This window comes from Sinocyclocheilus grahami, unplaced genomic scaffold, assembly GCF_001515645.1.
Source record: "Sinocyclocheilus grahami isolate Dianchi unplaced genomic scaffold, SAMN03320097.WGS_v1.1 scaffold563.1, whole genome shotgun sequence".
In the NCBI taxonomy this organism is placed as follows: domain Eukaryota; kingdom Metazoa; phylum Chordata; class Actinopteri; order Cypriniformes; family Cyprinidae; genus Sinocyclocheilus; species Sinocyclocheilus grahami.
In genome coordinates, this window is record NW_015505742.1 from 1,097,742 (window position 1) to 1,123,226 (window position 25,485).

Here is a 25,485-nt window from a genome sequence, read left to right on the forward strand (position 1 = left end):
ACGCCCACGCACACACACCCCTACGCACCCAAACACACACACACACACACACACACATACATTCACATGCATACAGAGGTCGTCATGCCTGTAGGCTCTAGTCTGTGTTCATGATTGGAAACACAAAGCGTTTACAAAAACAATCTCTCACAAATGTTATATTTTATTATTTTATATTATATGATATTATATTATTAAGGGACACAAACAGTTAAACAGTTTACTCTCCTCATACAAAAAGTATATACAAATATAATATTTTATTAAAATATTTATTATATTTAATAATTATATTTAAAGGAATTATAATTACTTATAATTAGTTAATCATTATATTAATAATCATAATTATATTTAAACAAATTATAATTGCTTATAATTAATTCATCCCTTTTTTGTTTATATTGTTATTTACATATAGCATTATTTTTAAATATGGCATTTTTTACGCCAATATTCAACCAGCTTTTCCATAAATGATCATGTTGGCAAAGTTTTGGGAGGGAACATCTTGACTTGCACCAAACCGGTACTAACCAGCATAAACCAGCCGGGACCCACATAGAAACTGATGCCAGTGTAAACTCAGCAGGGTATCTTGTGCCCTGTTCTTCATGTAATATGACTTAATTCTAACTCCAAATCAGTTTCCCATAATCATTTTAACACCTCACCCAGATGAAATGCACCTTGACTGTTTCCAGAACAGCCTTTTAGTTTTCTAACTTCAGTACGTGTTCTCGTAAACTCCTGTGACCTCATTCCCTCTGTACACGGCGGTCTGCTTTCCACATGTCAGCCATTGGCATGAGATCTAGAAGAGGAAAACAGGATGAATGCTCGGCATGCTTTGTCTCCTCCTTTCTCCCTCCCGAACACTGTCACACTCCCTCTATTTCTATCCCATGACACATCCCAGTTAGAAGCGTACACCAGGAACAAAGCATGGCAGTGAAGACAGAAATAACAATCATTGTTTGATTGAAAGCTGGGAGTCCGTGGGCTGCAGATTACTACATATTCATCAATATGAAAGCAAGATTTATGTTCCTAGTACACCTTTCTGGTGAATGACTGTGAAAGAAAGAAATTATGTCATGCAAAACTTTGCTTTTAACATTGCATCAGCCTCCCTTGTAGTTTTCGAGTTTGGCTTAATTACACATTTTACATTTGTTTCTTCATTAATATTTAGTTTTATTCTGAAATGCTTCAGACTATGAAAGAAAATTGGTTACCATTTCACATGACACTCAAGGGCATGTGTTGCAGTCATTTCACCACATTTAAGAGTCAAGCGTTGAAATGTAACGCAAAAATCATTGTAACGCTTGGTCTCGACTGACATATTGCTTTTATAAAAAGGCAACAACAGCAATATGATTGGGATGGCATTGTTCAATAAATAATTACATTAATTATTTACAATAAACACAATAAATAATTCTTTGGCGTAGTACTATAACTGTAGGCTGTCTAATTTTGCCAAACGTTAATATAGAATTCAATTGATGTGAGGTCACTGCCATTGGTTTGCATATTTTGGCTGCTTTACAGCCGTTTCAAATGCGGCTCATTCTGTCAGAATTTAGAGCTTATACTGTAGATTTTACATTTCTGGTATATTTTCAATTATACACTATTTATACTATTCACTATTTTATTATACAATATTTTTTAAATGTTTCTGAATTCTCTTACGCTCAGTTAGGCTGCATTTATTTGATCAAAATATTTTAAAAACTGTTTGTGAAATAGTATTAGAATTAAAAACACCTTTTCTAATTGAAAAATATTTTGAAATGTAATTTATTGTCACATGATCTTTTAGAAATTTAATTTGCTGATCAAGAAATATTTTTTTATTATTATCCATGTTAAAAACAGGAGAGCCGTGTAATATTTTTTGTGAACAAAAGAACAACATTTATTTGAGAAATCTTTCTGTAACATTATTAATGCCTTCACTGTCACCTTTGAACAATTAAAGGCATTCTTGCTGAATACACATATAACTTTTATTTAAAAAATAAAAATAAAAAATTCTACTAACCCCAAACTTTTGAACAGTAGTGTACATCATTATATATCATATAATTATATATGTGTTGCAGATGGTGCTAAGCAATATTGTTTAATTATTTATTTTGTTCCAAAACCATTTAAAAGTGTAAGAAGCATTGAAATTTCCCAGGCCTCCTTTATGGAATTTCAAAAAACCTTTTCAGACTTCAGAGGCGCAGATTCTTGTGGAAAACTGCATTTCCAACCATGTATTCCAGTCCTCCACCTGCCTTCCAGGCGGATTTTTGCATAGACTTCCATGTACTTAAAGCCTCTTTCAAGAGATCATTATTCGTTTCCCCTTATAAATATAGTACTTACGATCAAAATATATATTTTTTTCACATAAATTAAAGATATTCGCTCCCCACCCCTTCACATCTCCTCATATATGCATTCCCAGTGAAGGGGATTGTTATCCTAAACCTATTTTAAATTCATTGCCTTGGAATATTTTAAATGCTCTCTCTGAAAGACTTAACAAGCCATGCCGACAGCTGCAAGGTGTTATAGGCGCTTTCTGACAGTTCTCAAAATGTTGAAGACTCCAATAGGTCACATGTCTCCTCCTCGTCCAATCGGATGGCTCAGAGAGATGCCACTACATGAGCTTTTTTCGAGATCCTTTTGACCTTGAAACGTCTGGAAAGATTATTCACAAATATATAGAGAGATAAAAGAGTGTGCACCTGTCTCTCCACTCCCTCTTCACTGTGGGGGTCGTGCCTTGCTCCCACTTAAGGCTCTTTCACTCTCGGCTTAGCAAACAGACACCTGCCGTCACCTAAAGTGCCTACAGTAGAGTAGTGGGCTACCGTCGCTCACGAACGACACTAATGACGAAGTGCTTGACTTTTCCCACAATGACACACTTGACTTTTCCGTATAATCACACCGCATGACGTTAGACGGGCGGGACAAGAGAAACGTGTTGCTTGGAAACACAGTTTGGGTTGAGGAAGTACTCACTGGCTGTTTGATAGGTCGGACCCACGGTGACACAAACCAGACTGTTAAAATGTCATGTGCCGAATGCCACTTTTTGCCCAGCAGGGAATGAACAAGATTACATGTGACTAACCAAAAGGCTGCAACATTTTAATCTGTCGCTCTGTGTGATACGCCTTGCTGTGTTTGTTCTCTCACAGGTTTGGGAAATTACCTGTACATTGAGGCCAGTCCTGAGACGCAAGGCCAGAAAGCCCGGCTGTTCAGTCCCAGTGTGGATCCTGACACCGGACCTCTCTGCCTGATGTTCTCCTATCAGCTGGAGGATCAGGGAACCCTGAGGGTCCTGCTGCAGAACAAACACCAAGAGGAAACCCTGCTCTGGTCCCTCCGTGGAGACCAGGAGCCCATCTGGAAAGAAGGACGGACCATCATACCTCGATCTCCTAATGAATTTCAGGTAAGCAGATTAGACAAGATATACAGTAAAATGGGATTATATTAAAAATGTAATGTATGGTAAATAGTGTTGGTAAACCTTGCAATATAATTTGCCTGGTTTTCATTATAGATTTGCGCAAAACTTTTGCGATATTTTATAAATGTCATTTAAAAAACAACTGCGAAATGACCGCATTTCCATGAACTGATGTTATGTGAATAAAACGAAATTTTTTCCTTGCGCAATATCATTTGCCTGGTTTTCATTATAGATTTGCACAAAATTTTTGCGATATTTTATAAATGTCAATAAAAAAAACTACTGCGAAATGACCGCTTTTCCATTAACTGATGTTATGTGACTAAAACTAAATTTTTTCCTCCCACAATATAATTTGCCTGGTTTTCATTATAGATTTGCGCAAAACTTTTGCGATATTTTATAAATGTCATTTAAAAAATTACTGCGAAATGACCGCATTTCCATGAACTGATGTTATGTGACTAAAACAAAATTTTTTCCTTGCGCAATATCATTTGCCTGGTTTTCATTATAGATTTGCACAAAATTTTTGCGATATTTTATATATGTCAATAAAAAAACGACTGCGAAATGATCGCATTTCCATTAACTGATGTTATCTGACTAAAACTTAATTTTTTCCTCGCGCAATATCATTTGCCTGGTTTTCATTATAGATTTGCGCAAAATTTTTGCGATATTTTATAAATGTCATTTAAAAAACTACTGCGAAATGACCGCATTTCCATGAACTGATGTTATGTGACTAAAACATAATTTTTTCCTTGCGCAATATCATTTGCCTGGTTTTCATTATAGATTTGCACAAAACTTTTGCGATATTTTATAAATGTCAATAAAAAAACTAATGCGAAATGATCGCGTTTCCCTGAACTGATGTTATGTGACTAAAACATCATTTTTTCCTTGCGCAATATCATTTGCCTGGTTTTCATTATAGATTTGCGCAAAACTTTTGCGATATTTTATAAATGTCAATAAAAAAACTAATGCGAAATGATCGCGTTTCCCTGAACTGATGTTATGTGACTAAAACATCATTTTTTCCTTGCGCAATATCATTTGCCTGGTTTTCATTATAGATTTGCGCAAAACTTTTTGCAATATTTTATAAATGTCAATAAAAAAAACTACTGCGAAATGACCACATTTCCATTAACTGATGTTATGTGACTAAAACTTAATTTTTTCCTCGCGCAATATCATTTGCCTGGTTTTCATTATAGATTTGCGCAAAACTTTTTGCAATATTTTATAAATGTCAATAAAAAAAACTACTGCGAAATGACCACATTTCCATTAACTGATGTTATGTGACTAAAACTTAATTTTTTCCTCGCGCAATATCATTTGCCTGGTTTTCATTATAGATTTGCGCAAAATAAATGTCAATAAAAAAACTACTGCGAAATGATCGCGTTTCCATGAACTGATGTTATGTGACTAAAACGTAATTTTTTCCTTGCGCAATATCATTTGCCTGGTTTTCATTATAGATTTGCGCAAAACCTTTGCGATATTTTATAAATGTCAATAAAAAAACTACTGGTAAATGATCGCATTTCCATTAACTGATGTTATGTGACTAAAACTAAATTTTTTCCTTGCGCTGTATCATTTGCCTGGTTTTCATTATAGATTTGCGCAAAACTTTTTTTTTGGTATTTTATAAATGTCAATTAAAAAACGACTGCGAAATGATCGCATTTCCATTAACTGATGTTATGTGACTAAAACATAATTTTTTCCTTGCGCAATATAATTTGCCTGCTTTTCATTATAGATTTGCGCAAAACTTTTGCGATATTTTATAAATGTCAATAAAAAAACTACTGCAAAATGATCGCATTTCCATTAACTGATGTTATGTGACTAAAACGAAATTTTTTCCTTGCGCAACAAGTCATAGTGACGAATATTGGGAGGTTTACGTATTTCGCATCCAATTATAGTCAATTATATTATTAACTATTATTAACTGTATGTTGCTGTTGAAATTTTCTTCGCCAGGCTTCTAGCGAACTAGTTTTATCAGCTTGACTGCCATGTTCAACTAACTTTTTCCTTGAAGATCATGTCGCTGGTCTTGTTTTCTTTCTTATTTTCTCTCTTTGTTGTTGTAAGCAAAATAACTTAACTTGAGATCACAAGCAAAATATATTTTGGTCTTGAGAAAGCAAAATAAACTTTTTTAGTGTTGTTCAAAATGTGAGATTAATCGCGTCAATCTCATACATTTCATCCCAAATTCACAAGAAATAGTCTATTTTGTCTATTGTAAAGTATTTATAATAATTGTTGCACTGCTTTTGTAGTTGTTAATATAATGATAAAGGTTTTTTTTTGTACTTTAAAAAAGTTGAAAATGAGGATCTAATGAGAATCATATGAAACTATAATGGAAATTCAAACAATTAAAAAATAAACTGAGATAATGTCTCACTACCAAAATCTTTACGGTCCCAAAATAGGCTTCATTTTCCTTATGCACAACATAATTTCTTTCGATTGTGAGGTAAAATGTGACAGAAATATATTAGTGAACATCACTTTAAAAACACCAAACATGATATTTACTTAAATCTATTGACATCCCAAATGATTACTCATTTGAATCATCATTAATTGTTTACTTGACAGCCTGTCAGAAATCATGGAGACATTTTACTATATTCTCATATTTCATCACACAGGTGGTAATCGAAGGATTTTTTGAGGGTGCCAAAGGCCACATCTGGATCGATAACATCCACATGAGTGTGAACACACCACTGGAGGAGTGTACTCGTAAGTGTGCACGTTTCATCTTTTTCTTCCATCATTAGGTTTGTCCTTTTGTTGTCATTCATAGCAACAATTTAAGCAAAAGCCTTGCATTATCTCGACCAGATGGTTCTCCCTGCCACGCTCTTTCTGGTTTCCTGTGAAGTTCACCTTTATCTCTTCATTACAGACGGCCATATTCCAGTTCCACCATTTCACTATGATTCGTTGAGAATCTCACTCCATACAGTAAACCTCTCTATTTACTGTGATCAAACCTTAGCCATCACAGCCACTATCTCAAAGAGCTTCTCAAAATAGAATTTATTAACATGAAAGGATGACACACATAAAAAATACTGCGGCTCGTTGTTTGCCATCAAATGCAAAATGTAGAATCAAATCTAGGCCACAAATGCCCCTGGGCCCCGATGCTAATCTATGTTTCATTATTTCCTTTGCGCTTCTCCTTCCATGTTTGTAAACAGAGATTTTTAATGGAATTAGCTGATAGCCCAAGCTTTTTGTGGATGGATCTCGTACAGAAGCTTTGTGGTTTATGGTCATAAAGACATCAGAATGTGACCATGTGCTCGCCGCTGCTACGATTCCCAGTCCATAACTGGAAACCCTGATTTAGTCATTTTTGGCTCACTCCGAGGCTACGGGACTTGGTGGTTCATTTCGAATCCAAAAATTGGAAGCCTCCTGAGCTTGTGTTCCACCATGCGCCTGCTGTGATTCTTACAAAAGCATGCTGGGAGAGTTCTTATCGACCCGTGCAGTTGGACTCGCCGTTCCTGCCAAAAAGAGGTCCCCAAGCCGCTGGCCCCCACGATAGTTTCTCGTCTTTTTCTAATTGTTTGTGTTTCAAGAATTCAAGCAGTCGTCTCTGTCCCTCCATGTTCGTTCCCCAAAACAAAACCTTCAGAACATGAAAACATCTTGAAAACACGCTTCTGTACCAACAAACTTAGAATCAAAATGCCTTATCTGAACACTAAAAGGGGGTTCAGGACAGATAATTTAGCTGAAGGAAAAAATGCTTTTAAGTAATAGCATTTGGAAACAGCATCTGGCTGAATCTCAAAACCTGTTAAGAACATGTCCAGGTCAAAACTCATTCCAGAAAATCAAGGAAAATCAAGATATTTTGCATTGTTACATTATTTTCATGACCGTTAAGCACCTCATGCAATATTTATACTTTTAAAAATTCATTTCAGTGAAAGTAAAAGTGATACATACTGTGATTTCTGAACATTAGTGTATTAATTTGTAAAAAAAAATAGAATGTTTGATAATTTTTTTTTGTTTTAAGTCAATCTTTTGTACATCATGGTAGTATTTGAAGAGTTCATTTGCAAAAACCGATAACTATTTTTTCAGAAATCCCGCTTTTTATTGCGCATTCCAAGTAATATCAATCAAACTGCAGTTGGGCTGTTTTGATTAAATACAGGTAATTTACCAAATTAAAGTTAATTGAAAGTATGTTTTTTTTTTTTACATGTTAAACGTTTGTTTTATAGCAAAAGCAGATAACTCCAACCGTTGTTTTTTGGCAAAAGCAGATAACTCCACATTTCGTGTTTTAAAGTAAAAAAACAATACAGGTAATTTACAAAATTAAAGTTAATTGAAAGTATGTTTTTTTTTTTTTACATGTTAAACGTTTGTTTTATAGCAAAAGCAGATAACTCCAACCGTTGTTTTTTGGCAAAAGCAGATAACTCCACATTTCGTGTTTTAGAGTAAAAAAAAACACTTGTTTAAGCTATGTAATCTCCTCAGATGACAATGTAGATGCCTGACAAATGTTGTTGTTGTTGTGATCATAAACTGTATGGATATGATTACGTTACACACAATACACGGAGCTTTTCCCTCACCATTGTAGCGCGCTGCTTTTGCAAGGTTCCGTGAAAACGTTTCAGCTTTTATTTTCCTTTTTCGCCCTGAAGAAGATATCACAGGTTCATCAAGTTCGTCGAAATTATCCATCCTCGATCACTTTTAGTCAGCTTTGACGAAACTCCTCTCAGCTAGCACATCTTTTCAAAGTGAAAGTAGCCTTGTCACCTGACCTGAATACAGTGCGCTGATTCGCTAAAATGGACTTATCGGGTTCTGTTCAAAAACAACAAGGGCACTTGTCGGCTTCTGCAGTAAAACGTGAACTCGCAATGCCTTGAAAGTGGACAAAACCGGCTTTTTTGACAAAACGTGTTTAGGGTTCAGATCGCGCTATATGTGGAGAATAATGCACGGCAATCAGCTCTTTTTTTTTTTTTAAAGTGGCGTTTATCTGTAATATATTTTATATATTTAATAATATACAGTATATTCATAGTACTGTTTTCTTTTGATTTGAGGGTTAAATATTTCAGGAACCATCTTTAGATTGATTTCCTGTGTGGTCTCTGATGTAGGTTATTCATAATTTTATGAAATTCAGTGCATGTTTTCAGAGTCATCAGCATCTGATACAGTAATGCATGGATGTACCCCACTGTTAACCTCACATTGCAGATTAATATTTTGCTCTGTTTGTCTTTCTCCCTTTCTCTGCCTCTCCCCATCTTTCTCTTCCTCATCTAGAGCCTTTTGCCGCGTTCCCTCCAGACATGACCGGTGAGTTTAAACTCTCTGCCTCGGGTGTGAATGTTTGCACTTCCTGCTCTCTGCCCTGCTCAGCAGTTATTGTTTACAGCGATGATCTAGGGTTCGTTTTACTTCCTAGCATGCGGTATTTATGCAGCGAGTTGAGGAGCCTGGGGTTGAGTCGGTTATTTGAGGTGACCAATCCGTTTTTGACATATTTAAGGTCCCAGTTGGGAAAGATGCTCAAACATGGGCTGTCAGCTGGCTGTTGAACCCATGAGGCTGATCTGCCACAATGTGACACAATTTGGCATTCAAGGAATAGTTCCTCAGAAATAACAGAAAATGCACCTTCATGTCGCTTCAAAATTGTATGACTTTCTTTCTTGCATGAAATATTCCAGTCATTATTCGCTGAACATCATCCCTTCTGTCATAGCTCTCAAAACTCATTGAGGTTGTGTCAATATTGTATCGTTTGATGTCATTGGCTATTCGTAGCAGTCCAAACCAGATGGGTATCCTGTCAGTCTATTTTTGAGGCATCTTCTCCATTCAGCCATGCTAACACTTGTGCATTCCTATGGAAAACCTTGGACATATTTTAGGGTTTAACCATTTGGTTTGACTTTAGTTTGTGGACGAATTCACACTTTTAACTATTAACTACGACTATTGCCTCAATAGACTGCTTATTAATAGTTAGTAAGGTAGTATGGGGTAAGATTAAGGGATCTAAAATGCTGTCTAAAATATAAGGCATTAGTATGTGCTTTATAAGTACTAATAAACAGCCAATATGCTAGTAATGTGCATGCTAATAAGCAACTAGTTAATAGTGACAACTGGTCCCTATACTAAAGTGTTACCAAACATTTTTAAAGAAACTTACACTATATTCGTAGTCTATATAAAATGTCGAAAATCTATATAATGAATATACATCTATCTACTAAAGGAACTCATTTGTGACACAATGGATGGCAAATGATGCTAGAAAAAAAAGGAAAATAGTTAATAGGTTCATATGTAAATGCATGCCTGTTTTTGTTTTATTGGAGACATTTGAACTCTAAAACACACATTTTATTTTTATAAATAGCTGATCCTGCACTCTGCTGATCGTTGTGTCAAATAATGTATTTTAGATATAACATGGACAGCTGTAAATTACTTCTTTATAGAACTGTTGAAGAAAAGCAGTCACCTGTATGCTTCTAGAATGCATTCATTGCAAAAATTGGTACCTGACAGAAAAAATCTAATCATCAGTCTAATGATTTTTTCGAAGGAAAAATCCTTATCTGTAATCACAAACGACTAGAAAAGGCATGGGAATTGTGAGAAAAGTGTAGGATCCCTTGAGAACCGAGTATTTGTCAGTGTGTATGGACACATAGACAGGACTGCAGTCCAACACTGGACACCGAAGCAGTATGATGTTTTTCTTTTTTTATATTTGGCACTCCATTTATTTTTATTACAAAATTGTATTTTTAAAAAACTTGGATTCTTGCATTGGCAGGAATACCCAAACAAGCTACCGCCGTATTAGCACCTCCACTTTCTTTTGTGAAAAGATTGTCAATAAAAGACACAGGCAGAGCCAAGTCGCTCTCCCTAATGAGTGGCTCAGTCATGCTCCATGGCTGAATATAGCATAACAAGATGTCTGCCTGTGCCGGGTTCTGCTCAGATGGCAGCATTGCATCAGAGACTCGGGGTATGTCTCGTTGGAGTCCCTGGAGAACAGGTTTTTTTTTTTTTTTGGTGTCATTCTTTTCTCGAATGTTCGCTTCTCACACGGTGCTTACTAATCTAATCTGTGAGATAGACAAAGCAGAGCTGACAAGAACCTCTGCTTCCACTTGTTGTGTGATCGTAATATTTGTTACTATTTTGGTTGTTTTCGTCGAGATGTAGGGTTTTTATTATTTTCAGTGTGTCAGAAATTGCTCAAAGCTGTTTCAATTGAAAGTCAACATGCGGCACTTCACGTTGGCTTTCTAAAGCAGCTGAACTCATCCAGTAGCGTTGTGGTTGGTCTGAAAATTAGCCTATTACAACTCTTAGAGTGTTACAATAGGTGGTTTAATGGTTGTAATTTAACTGAGAAACTGAATGTATGCATATTTAGCCACACATCTTTAGTGACTTTTTCCACAAAGATATTGCATCTGTACTTTAGTTCCATATATCGATGTTATATTTTATTTTATATTTTTAAACTTTTAAACTTATTTAACTTAAATCATTATTTATTTATTATCTTTTTAAATGTATTAATTTATGTATTTTTTGTGTTTTTATTTAACTTTAACTTTTAGTTAGTTATGTGTGCATTCGTATAATTCTTATAGTTCAATCTACGATAATCAGTGATCATCATATTATAAAATTCCAACCCACTAAAACAAACGAAAATATCAAAGTGGTGAAAAAGTTACACATTTATTGCCCTTTTCAGCCACTTTTCTGAAGTTACACACAAATGCATGTCATAATTTAAAACATGGCATGCTTGACAAAATTGAAGCGAGAATGCAAAAAAGATTCCACATCATCAGTCTTTCACACAGTCACATTGGGTCTCTCTCAATCTCAGTTGTGATCTATTTCTGATATAGTGGTGCATCAAGATGTATTGACGAAGTTGGCGATGCCCAGCCCTATTAAAAACTCCTGCAGTGATCAGTTATCTGTCAGCATTCTGCAAGAACCAGAAGACCAAACTGAGGGAGAACAGAATGCATGTGCCTCTGCTTGGCAAAACAGCCTCTTGTTTTGAATGCAGCCCCAATGTACCCCTAAGACATAACGGTTTGGAGAACTACCAGCACTTGTAGTCATGTATCCACCTGCCTTTGAGTAGTCCTGGAGAGAGACTTGTCCTAAAATCCAGCATGCAAAAAAGAAAAAAAAAACAGTTCGATTTATAGTACGGCATTCCCACTCCCCAGGACTAGAGCGCGGGGCAGTCTTTATTTGCAACATGCTTGGAGTCTGACTCAGGTGCCTATTTGAAAGCACGTTATATAACAGCACTGCATTCACTCCCATTGTTTCACTGTACATACCTCTATGCAAACCGAACGTAGATCCCTCAACAACTATTCTACTACTGGAAAGAGGTGATTTCATGGTGATTTCGAACAGTGAAACATGGAGCATGAAGCTTATGCCAAAACAGTCAATACAGCATCTTTCATGGCATTTGTGTGTTTGCTTTTGAACCTAGCAGTAGTGTGGCGTGTTTCACAGTTTGTATATCTCTCCACCAGGGGGAGCCCTACCAGGCAAGAGTGAGCCAACAATAAATACGCTGTCAGTACCACCCATTTTGCCCAACTGGTATTACATAATGGCTGGTGGAGGAGCCATCTTGTTCCTGCTCATTGTCATTGTCATGGCCATTAGCTGTCGCCATCTTACGGCCAGGAGGAACCAACCCACAATGGCCTACTACAGCCCCCACAATGCACATTACCCGAACGGCGGCATGCACAGGGCTGGGGTGACGCCCAAGTTGACTGTATGGGTTGAGAAGGGCGATGGGAATTCCTACTGGTGAACACCTGGACTAAAGGTTTAGAGGTTTGCCTGCAAATGCTGACTTCGTGAAGGAAGTCCTTGACAAATGCAGATCTCTGACTGAAGAGTTGGAGGAGAACCTCAAAGAAAGCTCTCAGATGCTTGGAATCGAATGCATCCAGATGAACCCAAAACTTCAATTTTTCTGTTTCCTCGTTCTGTTCTTGTTCTTTTCTTTCTTGGATACTGACGACCCTGTCTTACTAGCGTGCTCAGCTTGTTTACGACATCTAGCCAGCTCGTACTCATCTGGAGGGAACTTCTCCCAGAGCAAATCTGTATCTGGCCTCTTGATGAACGCCAAGCCAAGAGGACGTGTTATCCAGTGACCTCAATCACTGATCCTGGACTGACTTTGATCCAATGTGCTGTACTTATGTTAAATCAATGTGATTGGACAAGGTCAGAACATCGGCGAGTTCAGAGCTGTTGTGGACATGCCACAATGTTTGCACTTTGACTAGTCCCTGAGATTGATTACGAGTACTTTACCTTATTATAGCAGAACATGGGAACAGACCTTTGGTGAAAGAGAGAACATGAAGCTTTCAGATAAATTAAAGCATACGGGCGGAGGCTCCATTACTGAGAACGTGCTTCTTAGCACTTTTTGAACACAAAGCAAGCATGATTTAATTAGTAATAAGGGAAGGTGAAGTATTGCTTAAAAGGTTTCTGCATGTAAACAACTTGAGTTAAGTCTGATAAATGGAGAGTCCACCTAAGATGATATAAACATATGCTGTCATAATGAACACTGCCTTTAAAGTCAACATGAAATCAAAATTGAGTCTCTTAACATATCTTCTTGGTCTTATTGTGAACAGTTGATCAATGCATTGTTATTACAAAGAGAAAAATGCTGGTGTGATGAGTTTATTTTTTTCACTGATGTAACTTAGATCATACCAATTACTGGTTAATGTTATTGGCAACACTTGTTTTAGGCTGCAAGCCTTTCTTCGGCCTTTCTTAAAACCTTGCCAATATTTACCACAATAAATTAATGCCAGTTGTCAATAACATAATAAAGAGTGCAGTAATTACAAACAAAAACAGATTTGACTAATAAGCATTGACATTGGGATTCGCAATTAAAAAGCCTCACTGAAAGTAGCAGGAAGAATGTGTAAACTCACATTCAGACTCTATCCTTGTATGAAACACCAACTTTTCACCATCCAATCAATTCTCACTGAAGAAGTCCCATCTAACAGTTTTTTCATTATGGAACTAAAATGCATTGCAAATGTTCTTTCATGTTGACTTTAAACATTTTATTAGGCATGGTTTTATATCAACGATGTGCTCAACTTAAATGAAGGGATGGTGCCACCAATGAGATGTGAGAATTATGGGAAAGAGGGATTAGGCAAGAGAGTCTTCATGTTTTGTGTTTGTTTCTGTGTTCTCTGTGGCAGTATCTAGGTTATTCCTTTCTATCTCGCATTTCTCACATTTCTTTCCCAAAGATCACCCAAAACTGTGTTGGCGTGTGTTATTCTGAGCAAACGCTTGCTGGTGTGGAGGCTCCAAAAACAGGTCCCATAAACAAAGACAGCTGTTTCCTTTCTCTGTCTCATTGCTATGAAGAAGCACTGAGCGCTGGGGTGGGAGAGAACTTGTGCAGATATCAACACCTGGTAGCAATTTTGGTTCACTGAAGCATCGGGAAGTTTCAGGAGTGATTAGCAGTGAATGCTGTCCAAGATCGCCTTATGCTTTTTCATAGCCATGTTGAATCATTTACTGAATTGAGTTGTCATTCAGTTTTATAGGTTATATTAATCAGTTCTGTATTTGGACAGGGGTGTGTCACGAACATACTGTGGCAGTACCATTTGATTATCATATAGTATTGAAATGCTACTCCAAGGTATTACCTTAGTACAACTGTCCAAAGCGGTAACTGTTTTAAAGGAATAGGTCTCCCCAAAATGAAAACTCACTGCAATGTTATTTCAGATTGTTATGACTTCCTTTCTTCTGTGTAAGACAAAAGGAAATGTTTTAAAGAATTTTCATGCTGCAACTTTATGTAAGTGAAAAGACCTCTCCATATGTCATAAATGTAGTTTGCATAGAACCATAGATTTATGTGAACAAAAATAAAGTAATTATTTATTCAAATTTGACATTAGTGACAGCAAATGACAGTGGTTTGGCATTTACACTGTTCAACACAGCTTTTGTGTTTTCATTTTATAGAAAACGTGTAAACATTTCCTTTTGTCTTTCACATATGAAAGAATGACATACAGGTTTGGAACGACTTGAGTAAATGATGACCGGATTATAATTTTCATATATAATTTTCATATATCAACTATGGCTTTAAGAATATTCGGTGGATCTAGAAAAAGCATTTCAAAGGTCTTCATGTCGATATAAGAAGTATAGAGCTGTTCAAAATGGAAATAAAAGGATAAAGACCCTTGGCTCCTGAGGGGCTTTTTAATGCCATTTCCTGCTGTGAGGTGGTAAGAGATGTTTTGGCACCGTCATGCAATGTGCTTTTAAAGCAGCCACTTTATCGCTCTTTTCTTCCCTAAACCGTGTCCCCCCCTTCTTTCTTCACTCTTAATATTTTCTAATTAGTTAATGGACCAGATACCATTTATTAAAGCTGCTAAAGGCGTTCCGTCTCCCGCCCCGTGTCTCTCGTCGACTCGGGAAACCACATTAATGAGTGCGAGTGCTCTCTCTCGAGAACGCCGTCAACACGTCACCCAGCGAGGCATGATGCCAAACAGCCATTCTTCTAGGGCTCTTAAATGCATCGCGTATACCTAACTGAGAAGCTTCTAATAAAGCAAAACAGTCTATTTTTCAAAGAGCGGAGGATTGAGGTTGATGTTCACACCCCTGCCGATGTCTGCTCGGATCCGAATGACTCATGCTAATTGTACATTTGGACACTGGCATCTCAGGGGTTGTCGAACAGTCGACAGCGTTCTCCTCGGAGGTGGGGAGTTGGGTAGAATAGATCGCTCACAATGGATCCAGTCAGGCTACCGCCTTCACATCCATGGTGCGCAAGCTCTCACATTGATTTCTCTGCTTTTAGACACATTGGGCTCTGACTTGGACATTTTTGGAACAAAGCGACCTGATCCATAAAGCCATTTGAAAGTTATGGGCCTTTTATTGCACCGCAAAGCTTACTTAGGTGGTGGTGGTGATGCTTCTGATACAGACTATGAATTTAATCATAATAATGAGGATGATGATGATAATGCACTTTGCTTTATGAAAGTACCTTCTAACTGTGGTCAGCCTATACCTCAACTTTGAAATTAGTAAATTGTTTAAAATGTGAATGTGAACGGAATATTTTTTGCTTGATGAATTTGTGTCTTGATAACCTGCTTTTAAAATGTGACAATAAAATCTTATTTTTCTAATCCTCAATTCTTTTTTATATCTATTTATATCACAGCAGTAATAATAGATGTTTGCCTATTTTTGCTGTTATATTTGTGTGTTCCCTTAATATTTAAATGCTTTTGTGCTTCAATTAGTAATTATGTTGTTCACATGATGTTATTCTCTGTACTCTGTAATTATGTTACATATCGTGTGACCCTTTAATAATTTATTACTTAGCCTCAAAATATACTTATTTATTTACTTAGAGTTGCACAAACTCTGTTTTACAGATTATTTTATTATAGCAGACATTAGTGTAAATTAGCAAGTTTGTTGAAGTTAGTTACTTTGTATTGTTGACATGTTTAGAGCTAGTTATATGAATTCTGAATAATCAAATGTTATGATGTGAAGATTACGCTAATGCCCTATTGTATACTGAAGTTTGTTAATTCAAGAATGCACACTTATATTCATTAATACATATATCATTATGAATAATTTTGAGTGCTTTTTGACCATAACACACATTCTTTTGTGTCATATTATATATTTCAATACAATGTTTACATTTCTGTCCACAGTTAAAAAACCAGCAGTCGGAAATGGCCGTCTCTTCAATGGGAAGGACCACATAAATGCAGGTTAGTTCCCACTACTACATACATATAACAGTATATGACTGCTTTCTGGCAGGCTATTTATTCTAACCAAGTTCAAAGAAAGGGAACCAGGAATGAGAAATCTTTCATCTATTGTATTTTTTTCCCCCCCTCAAAGTTTTTGAGATTAGTCAAAAACAGATAATTACTTCAATAATTTATTTTTTTCTGGTCTTATTATGAATGATTTGTCTATGCACGTTATCTGTCAAATCAATGTTTATTTGAAAATACACCACATTATGTAATTAAATGGGTTGCGAATGCTGCTTTCCATTCCATTATTTTTTTGCCACAAACTGTGGAGCTCCACAGTGCATCCGTGCATATGTTTGTAAGGGTTGAGCTGACATTCTACAGTGTGTTTGTGTGGGTATGTACGTGTTTGTTCATACTCGCATCGCCCTCACCCCGCGTTTCTGCAGAAAAGCAAAAAAAAAAAAACATCTCCGGTTATCAGACTTTTCGCCCTTCCCTTCCCGCTATCACACAGTTGGAATCCATCTAACTCATAAAGATGTCTTTGTTTTGGCTCTTAAATAAAAAAATAAAAAAAGACAAGGACGAGTTAATTACCCACCCAAAATCTGTTCATCCTTATAGACTGTCACCCCCCTCCGTCAGTCTTTCTTTCACTCTCCCTGACTTCCTTTATCGATGTCTTCCATCTTTTTCTCATTTTCCCCCTACTCTAATACAATGTAATGAAGTCTGTGTTTAGCTTACAGACTTCACAAGCTGTCAATCACCTCAGAAGCCATTTGTTGGAACTAAAAGGGCAAAAGCTTTAACAAAATGCAACAGATATCAGTCAAAGTGCAAAAGCAGCTCAGCTGGTGCGAGTTTTGGCATCAGCTCGCTGTCAAAAGCAGCCTAATTAAGCCTAATGCAACCGCTAGCAAGGCACAGGGTGCCACAAAAGAGTTTACAGCTTAGTTTTGTCAGCTGAAAACAACCATGCCGACAGTATTCTCCCACAAACCAAGACATTAGTTAGTATCTTCCTCCATAGGATACTGTGTGAGAAAACAAACACAAAAATTCAGTTTAGCCTTCAAAGGCTGTAGTGTTGAACAAAACATTCTAAGCATAACATGTAAGTACAGAAATTGCACTGATTACTATATTAATTTCCCAAGGTTATACCATGGTATTCTTTTAAGTATTTTGGAGTACCATGGCATTTACTCCAAAATACTTCAAAGAATACATTGTAAACATGTTAATGGTAAAACATGTTAATACCATTGTCCTTTTTCAATTACATGGTACTACCATTGTGTCTTGAACATGTGCCATACTGTGGTATTCTTGAAAGCACCATGGTTTACCATACAAAATGTGGTACATGAATTTCAATAGCATGGTACGTATATCTCAAAGTACCATGGTATTACCATATGATGGTATCACTCTACCATGGTATCAACACAGTACTTTTTGTAACTATACCATCTGATACAATCACTATATATTGTACCATGGTACTTTTTCACTTTTCACCAATATGATGGTATTCTTCTAAAACTCCAAAATACCTCAAATAATACCATGTTAGTATCACAACATCTGTGTACTTTTTCACTCAAAGAAATGTTTGCCATGTTAGTACTGTGGTTTTATTGAAAACTAGCATGGTTTACCATTCAAAACCATGGTAGCTGAATTTCGATATCATGGTATAAAATAGTATCGTCTGATGCTTCACTGTACCATGGCACTGCCACAGTAATTTTTTGGAAGGCTACCATCTAATACCATCAATATTTTTGGGGGGAGATCATTCTCCTTCAAAGACTACCATGATATTACCAATGTATTAAGTCCAAAAACAAAAGTTTATGTGCATGAGATTGTCAAGAACATCCTCTTTATGTGCTCTCCCTTCGTCTTGTTGTTGTAGGTTTCCAGTTTCCAGAGTGGAGCACAGCCGAAACACCATCAGAGCCTCCAGTGACACGTGTGGTCGATAAGGACAACACTTGGCTGTATTCTCTGGACCCCATTCTCCTGACCATCATCGTCATGAGCTCTCTGGGTGTTCTTCTAGGTGCCGTGTGTGCTGGCCTCCTTCTTTACTGTACCTGCTCGTATGGCGGCTTGACGTCACGCTCATCCACCACTTTGGAGAACTACAACTTCGAGTTGTATGATGGGATTAAGCACAAAGTAAAGCTTAACCAACAGCGCTGCTGCTCCGAGGCTTGAGGAGAACAGATGGGGAGATATCAAGTATCCTAAAATGACCTCAAAGTAACCCGATTTGACTCTTTGAAGAGACGAGCCTCATCTCTTAGTATTCCTGGAATGCATGTCCATCTCAGCTGGAGAGCTCCTAGACTTAACTTCTCCTGGAGCTTATTTTCCAAGCAGTTGTGCTTATTCAGCTCTAACGGTGCTGCCAAGGACTTCCTTGTCTTTCACTGGATTACATCAAAAGTGGAGAGTTTGGTGCCACAAGGATTGAACCCCTTTCCAGGGCTCAGCCTCAAAATAAATGTCGATACATATCAATGTTTTCCTATTCCAAAAAGATGAGAGTATATCAGTTTAGATTTCTAAGAGGTCTAGTTTTTAAAATGGGAGATATGTGACTGGACTTTAGAGCCACAAACGTCTGCCCACCATCATTCCCAAAAAGTACATTTTGTGGCCTAGGATGTGGTGCATTGTTTTTAAAGGTTTTGATGGGTTTAATGTTGCTTTATTGTTGCTTTTATTGTTTTTCCCTCGCAGAGAAGTTCAGTAGCCCAGGGTGATTATACGTCATTATTATTGTGTGTTTACAACCCATTGCTTTCAGCCAACCATTTTGTTTCTCTTGTCAGTCTGACAGTTTGGAAATGGAAAAGTAAGACAGATCGAGGGTTCTTAGATTTAGTTTTCGGCAAAGTGTGTTTTGTGGATTGTGTTTTGAAAAAAAAAAAGGCACAACACTTGTTTAAAACGACTGAGGATTTTGTCAGTGCAACCTATGGATTGCTGTAACTGGAAGACAAGACTGACAAGCTAATGTGTGAGCTTTGAGCTATCAAACAGGCATTAAATAATGTGAAATAAGGGTTGAAAGGCTGACAGATACTGAAGGATGGGTTTGAAATACAATTTCTCTTATTTTTACTCCGGGCATTAAATAATTCTACAGTTATTGGCTCAGAGAGGTTCAGGTCCACTGCTTGTATTTAAAGAAAAAAGACTAAAATCTATCGGTGCAGTATATCTTGGCTCTTGGGTCAAACTGATATTTTTACACCTCAAGATTAATGTTTAAAGGGTCTGTAAGAGGTAAAATAGTTTAGATTTGGATCGATTTGAAGTAAAAAGAAATATTTAATATATTTTCTTGAAATCCTTTTTGAGATGCCTAGATGAGTGTTACAAAACCTGTCAGTGGTGATCAACATTAATTCACCTTAAAAAAAAAACATTTTACAGTTGCTGCTCTTTTAGGTTATGTGCAAACAATGTAGGACCTAACACGGAGACTTGAGGAACACCAATGCTTTCAAATGTACATCATACAGCAGTTCTTTCCTCAGTTTCATTCCCAATTGATATTTTTCTCTCTTTTACTCAGTTTTATGTTTCCATGCGTAGGCTTTATGTTAACAGGAGACATGTTTGGTTTTAAATCTGCTCCCCTGTGGTTTTCAAAGACTGGAAAAGGGTGGAAGACAGATGCTGTAAATCTTTACCTACTTGCTCAGATGGGATTTCTTACCCTCATACATGCTCAACAATGCATTGTTGGAGTTGGTGGAAATAAATGCACCCAAAGCACACTACACCTCTGCAGAATAAGACACGTAATGAGAGTCTGGGATCTTTGATATGGAGTTTTTGAGATAAGGTGAGCATAGATGTTTCTACTGAACCCTGCATAATCCATACACGTACTTCTTATCTTCTTGAAGACTCTTGCTACTGGACCCCTGGACTTTTGCAAGTGCCTTGGAGCTACTCTGTTCCAGCCTCGGCTCTGGACTTGAAAAAGACTGCTTTGGAGCGTTCGTCTGTCTTAAACACTCAAAATACTTGAGAATCACAGCACTGGGTATAATTCCAGTCTCTCTTTGGACACTTTGTACAGAAAATTTGCTTTTTATGCTGATGATTATTGTTATTATGATTATTTAATAAAGGATTGTTAACATATTGTGTTGATGTGGTGTTGAACATTTCAAAGTGGATCCATGAGGAACATTAGTTTGACGATGGGTTTTGAGGTTATGAGAGCAAGGGCTTATGGGATTGATAAATGAGTAGAATACTCATTGCTCAACATGCTCACACACATGCAACTAATATTACAAATACCAGACCAGTACATAACCTCCACTGACAACAAAAGGAGTCCATCAATAGAACTTTTGACTCTATTAAATATCAACACATTCAGTCATAAAACACATACAAACTCGCTCTCGCTTTCTCTTTCCAGCTATGTCTGCTACAGTTTCTCTCATCTCCCCATGGGCTCCCATTAGTAGGGACCTTCAGTCACCTTCATTTAGGGGCTCACAACATCAAAGCTTTGAAGTGCCTTACTGTTCCACCCCCTAAAGTTCCCTTCATCCCTCTACCTCATACAACCACCCAGTTGCATCCATTTAACTATTTCTCTACCTCAGCTTCCTCTCTGCTTCATAGTGTGCCTGCCTTTACCTTTACCACTGTGGCTGTTTCACTGACTAATGATGGGAACAGTGAAATTCAGTCTAGTAAGGTCAATCAAATCAGCTTCGCTCAAGATCCCAAGAATACCAATAGTATTAGAAGTGGAATTGTGTGGCTTTTGCTATGTCTATTTTGGTGTAGTCCTTTAAAAAATTGTTTTATAATTCTCTTATAATTAATTACACTAAATTAATGTATTAAATGGACTGCCGCATAGAAATGTAGGACACAGAAGCTTCCAAGAAAAAAGGATTGCCCATATGGACATCATCAGACTCTGGACACGGACTGTAAACTTCAAATACTGTAGTCAAGCTTTGACCATTATCTAGATCTAGAGAAATATCATTTACCATTCTCACGCTTCATATTGCTCTCAAGATCAAAATTTTGACTAGCACATCAGTCATTTCTAATGTAGAGTCCCTAAAAGCCATTTTGAAGAAATACATCAGTGGTTTTGTTGACTGGAATAACATGATTTCCAAATATTTTAAAATGTTCTATTGGCTGATTCTTGATTAATGATGTTCTGTCTTTAAACTCAACACAAGGCATCTGGATGTGTGGCTTTGATCGGCAAGCAGGACTGAGCGATGGAGAACCAGGAAATTGCTCCGAGGAGCCCGGCCGTCGGGCTTTGCTTTTCCACCCAAATTATTCTAAACTTTTGTTTCGTAAATGTTGTTTTCCCTCCCTGCCAGATTGAAATCTAATTCTCCACTGGGGCCTTGCTAGCGAAGATCAGAGAGCTTTCCCTCTTTCTCAGTAAGCCGGACTTTCCATCAAAGCTCAGCCTTGCACGCTTGAAGCTTATAGGTGATCAGCTTTTGAAGGGGCCGCTCTAAGAAATACAAAGAGTGCACAGCTAATTTATCTCCAGAGAACTTGACAAATGATGGAGAACTAGAGGCACACAACTGTACTGCTCCATTCCCAGATGGTTACTGAGTCTAATGTCAGTTTCTGATGTAAAGGGTTTGGTGCGTCTGAACGACTCCATTGAGGGAGGGCTTTCATGTTGCAGATTATTCATTTGCTTTGACGATTTTAGCAGATGCTGGTTCTTAGCAAGGTCACTATACGATCTCCTTGGTCTGGTTGGTTTCACATCAGAACAGATACAGAAACATTTAAGATCAAGAGTTCATGGTTTCTATCTTTAAAAACAGCACATTGTGCCACTGAGTGTCAATAACAACACAAAATGTTCTACTGGTACTATTGATGCCAGCATAACTTCCTCTGCTCTGTCCTTGTACATCCACAGATGGAATTATTTCCAAGCACCGGAGGTCAGAGGAAATATTTTTAAAAATGTTTTTGTTTTTTAAGAAAATTGATCTCAGTGACCCTCAGTAACTCTCCGTGGAAGCACTGAGTGGAAAAAGCTTGATATGATTATGCCAAATCAAACATGATCTGCTAATCCTGCAAAAACAATTATAAATAAATACTAAATTGCAATTATAAATACATATAAATAATTATAAATACATATATTATACAGTATGTGCTATGCATATTTCTGATTATTATTTTTATTCATAATGTTATTATTTATATATGTGTATATATTATTATTATGAGTTTGGCATTGCTCCTTTTATGTCACCTGTACTGAACTATTTCATTGGTTCTCTGTTGCATTTTAAATTCTTGCTTTTTTAGAATGTTCCAAATGAGTTAAGGTTCTGGTACAGTTAGGATGCTGTCTATGTAGGCAGAAGGCAAAAAGACAGCTCTGGGTTTTGGAACCGAACAAAAACATGTTGATCTAAGAACATGAACTACCTGCAAAATCATGGTCACTGATTAGGGGATAAGACATGAATGTAACTCTATAAAGCACAAATCAGCATCTTTATTCATCAGATGAACATTTATATTGTCTGTCACATAGTAATTTCCCACATCTATACCTTTCCCTATCTCAAGCTCTGTTCAAGCCTTTGGCTCACTCAGCAGATTGTGGGACGTCCTCCCAGAGCAGCAGCCCTCCTCTCCCATTGGCCAGCAGTTGAAAGCTCTTTTCTGGGTCATTCGAGGGGGAAGCGGGGGTCTGTGTTTCCACTGGAGCTGGCGACAACAGCAGTCACTGCTTCAGACCTCCTGCTCTCCTGCATCTTCATTATTTGCGGCACAGGAAATCAGCTCTGGAAGTAAATAAACAGAGGAACTGTATTAGAAAACAGGTAGTCAATGGAAACTAAATGAGGTCAAAACTATTTTTATCAACAGTTTATTGTGGAAAGACAAAAAATCTTGGGAAAGGAAGTTCAAATGTACCAAAACACGGCACTATTGTATGTTGTGGTGTGTTTCTTTCTACAGTAATATGTATGTGATATTCAACTTTTCTGAAATGAAAATAACAACAGGAAAATGCATTTATAAAAGTGTTTTATAAAGAAATCTTTCTTTCTGCCTGCTCTGTTCCTCTGACAAAGCATTTTTGGCTCTAAATGGAATGGACAGTAATGTGCAGTAGTTAAAAGTAACTAATCATACTGTGCTTTACTGTCAGTTCCCATACATTTCTGATTTTAGTTGCTCTGCAGACTCTTTAAACAAAGTAATATATTATAACTGACATAAAAAGAATTACATGAAAATGTAGTGTTTATGTGAGTCGTGCTTGTGTTACAGCTCTGAATGATGTGTGGATTGAAATAAGTAAGACTCAAGGCACTCAGGAGACTCAGGAGTTAATGTTCTGCCCAGCTGTTTGGACGTTGATTCACCTTCACCAGACCACAATTAATGTCACTCAAACACATTTATAAGCTCTCATTCAACGGATTGGGAATAATATTTGTTTACTTTTTAGTCCTCCAAAATATGTGTATATGTATGTAAATAAATAAATAAATAAATAGGCCTACATACATACATAAAATGTATCAACTTTTGATTGATTGATTGATTTTTATGGGGAAATATGGTGCAGTTACACCATCTACCAGCAGACAGTAGCTAGATGTAACCTACACTTAAAGTCCTATTATGCTTTTTCACTTTTTTAAATTTTAGTCAGTGTGTAGTGTGTATGTTTGGGTATAAAAAAGATCTAGAAAGTTACAAATCTCAAAGTCCACTCCAAAGGGAGATATTTAGTTTTTAAAAAATCCATTCTCAAGAACTACAGCAAACGGCTCGTTTGGACTACAGCGCTTGGTTTCTGGGCTTTATGATATCACAAAGCGGCTCATTAGAATTTCATTACAAATAATTCCCACCTACAGAAATTCGAATGGTTGGGGAGGGGCGAGGTCGTGGTTAGAACGCTTGGTTGAGTGAGCGCATTTTTTTAATGTAATTAACATAAGGTGCAGTAGGAAATCTTGGAAAATGCTAACTTTAGCCTGATAGCACTAAATCGAACGTCCCACCCTCCCTGCAATCGCCGTCCAAAGCCACACCCCCTGAACGCATATATGCTCACAGACCAGAATACCAGAGACAACATTGCTACAATAGGCTACATCAGCGGTTCCCAGTTCCAGTCCGAATGAATGTTCCGAAATGAAGTAAACTTCAACGGATTTGCCCTGCTCAGGGAGTAGGGAGCAATGAACACTGCGCAGGGATCATATCGATCAGAACACAGTTCATGCACGTAGCTCACTTCTAACGAGCTGGTTATCTGAATCGGGTGTGTTAACTAAGTGAGACATGCAAAATATGCAGAGCGGGGGGCGCGAGGACTGGAATTGAGAACTACTGGGCTACAGCATGTGTCATTCACCAGTGATAAAACTTTAAAAGTACTACAATACCAGGAAGGAAGATCGGTTTGTTGATGTTTGTCTGCCATTCTCGCTCTGTCTGCACAGCGTGCGTGAACGTGCTGATGACGTATCCTGTCTGCGCGAACCGGGTGCGCAGAGGTATGCTAATACATACGTTGACAGGCAGGTAGGAAAGCCAATTAAAATGCTCGGACCAAGCGTTTTGATTGGACGAACATTTCTTGGTCCTACGCCTTCCACAGAATATATAAATACAGACAAATACATTTAGACCACTTAACTTAATGATTGCTATCAGGATGTGAAGAGACTTTCAACCAGCATAACAAAAACTGTTTCTGAAGACAATCACCTATTGCACCTTTAAGATATCTATCTATCTATCTATCTATCTATCTATCTATCTATCTATCTATCTATCTATCTATCTATCTATCTATCTATCTCTTGTGTAAATATGAATTCATTTTAAAAATAAAAACAGCTCACATAAGGCTGTTTTGGATTTGTTTAACATTAGTCTATATTTGACTATTGACTTGATTATAACTCTAAAATGTGGGAAATAGTG

At 37.2% G+C, this 25,485-nt stretch overlaps 1 protein-coding gene across 1 annotated transcript in view; it reads left to right on the forward strand.

Annotated features, from left to right (window-relative positions):
• nrp2a (neuropilin 2a) overlaps positions 1-20,603 on the forward strand; it is a 79,680-nt gene extending 59,077 nt beyond the window's left edge. The window contains exons 13-17 of the mRNA XM_016239357.1: positions 3,213-3,472; positions 6,190-6,283; positions 8,861-8,893; positions 16,408-16,467; positions 18,389-20,603. Of these exons, the coding sequence (XP_016094843.1) occupies positions 3,213-3,472; positions 6,190-6,283; positions 8,861-8,893; positions 16,408-16,467; positions 18,389-18,693 (752 nt within the window). The 3' untranslated portion in view covers positions 18,694-20,603. The remainder of the gene's footprint in view (positions 1-3,212; positions 3,473-6,189; positions 6,284-8,860; positions 8,894-16,407; positions 16,468-18,388) is intronic.
• The last annotated feature ends 4,882 nt before the right edge of the window (positions 20,604-25,485 follow it).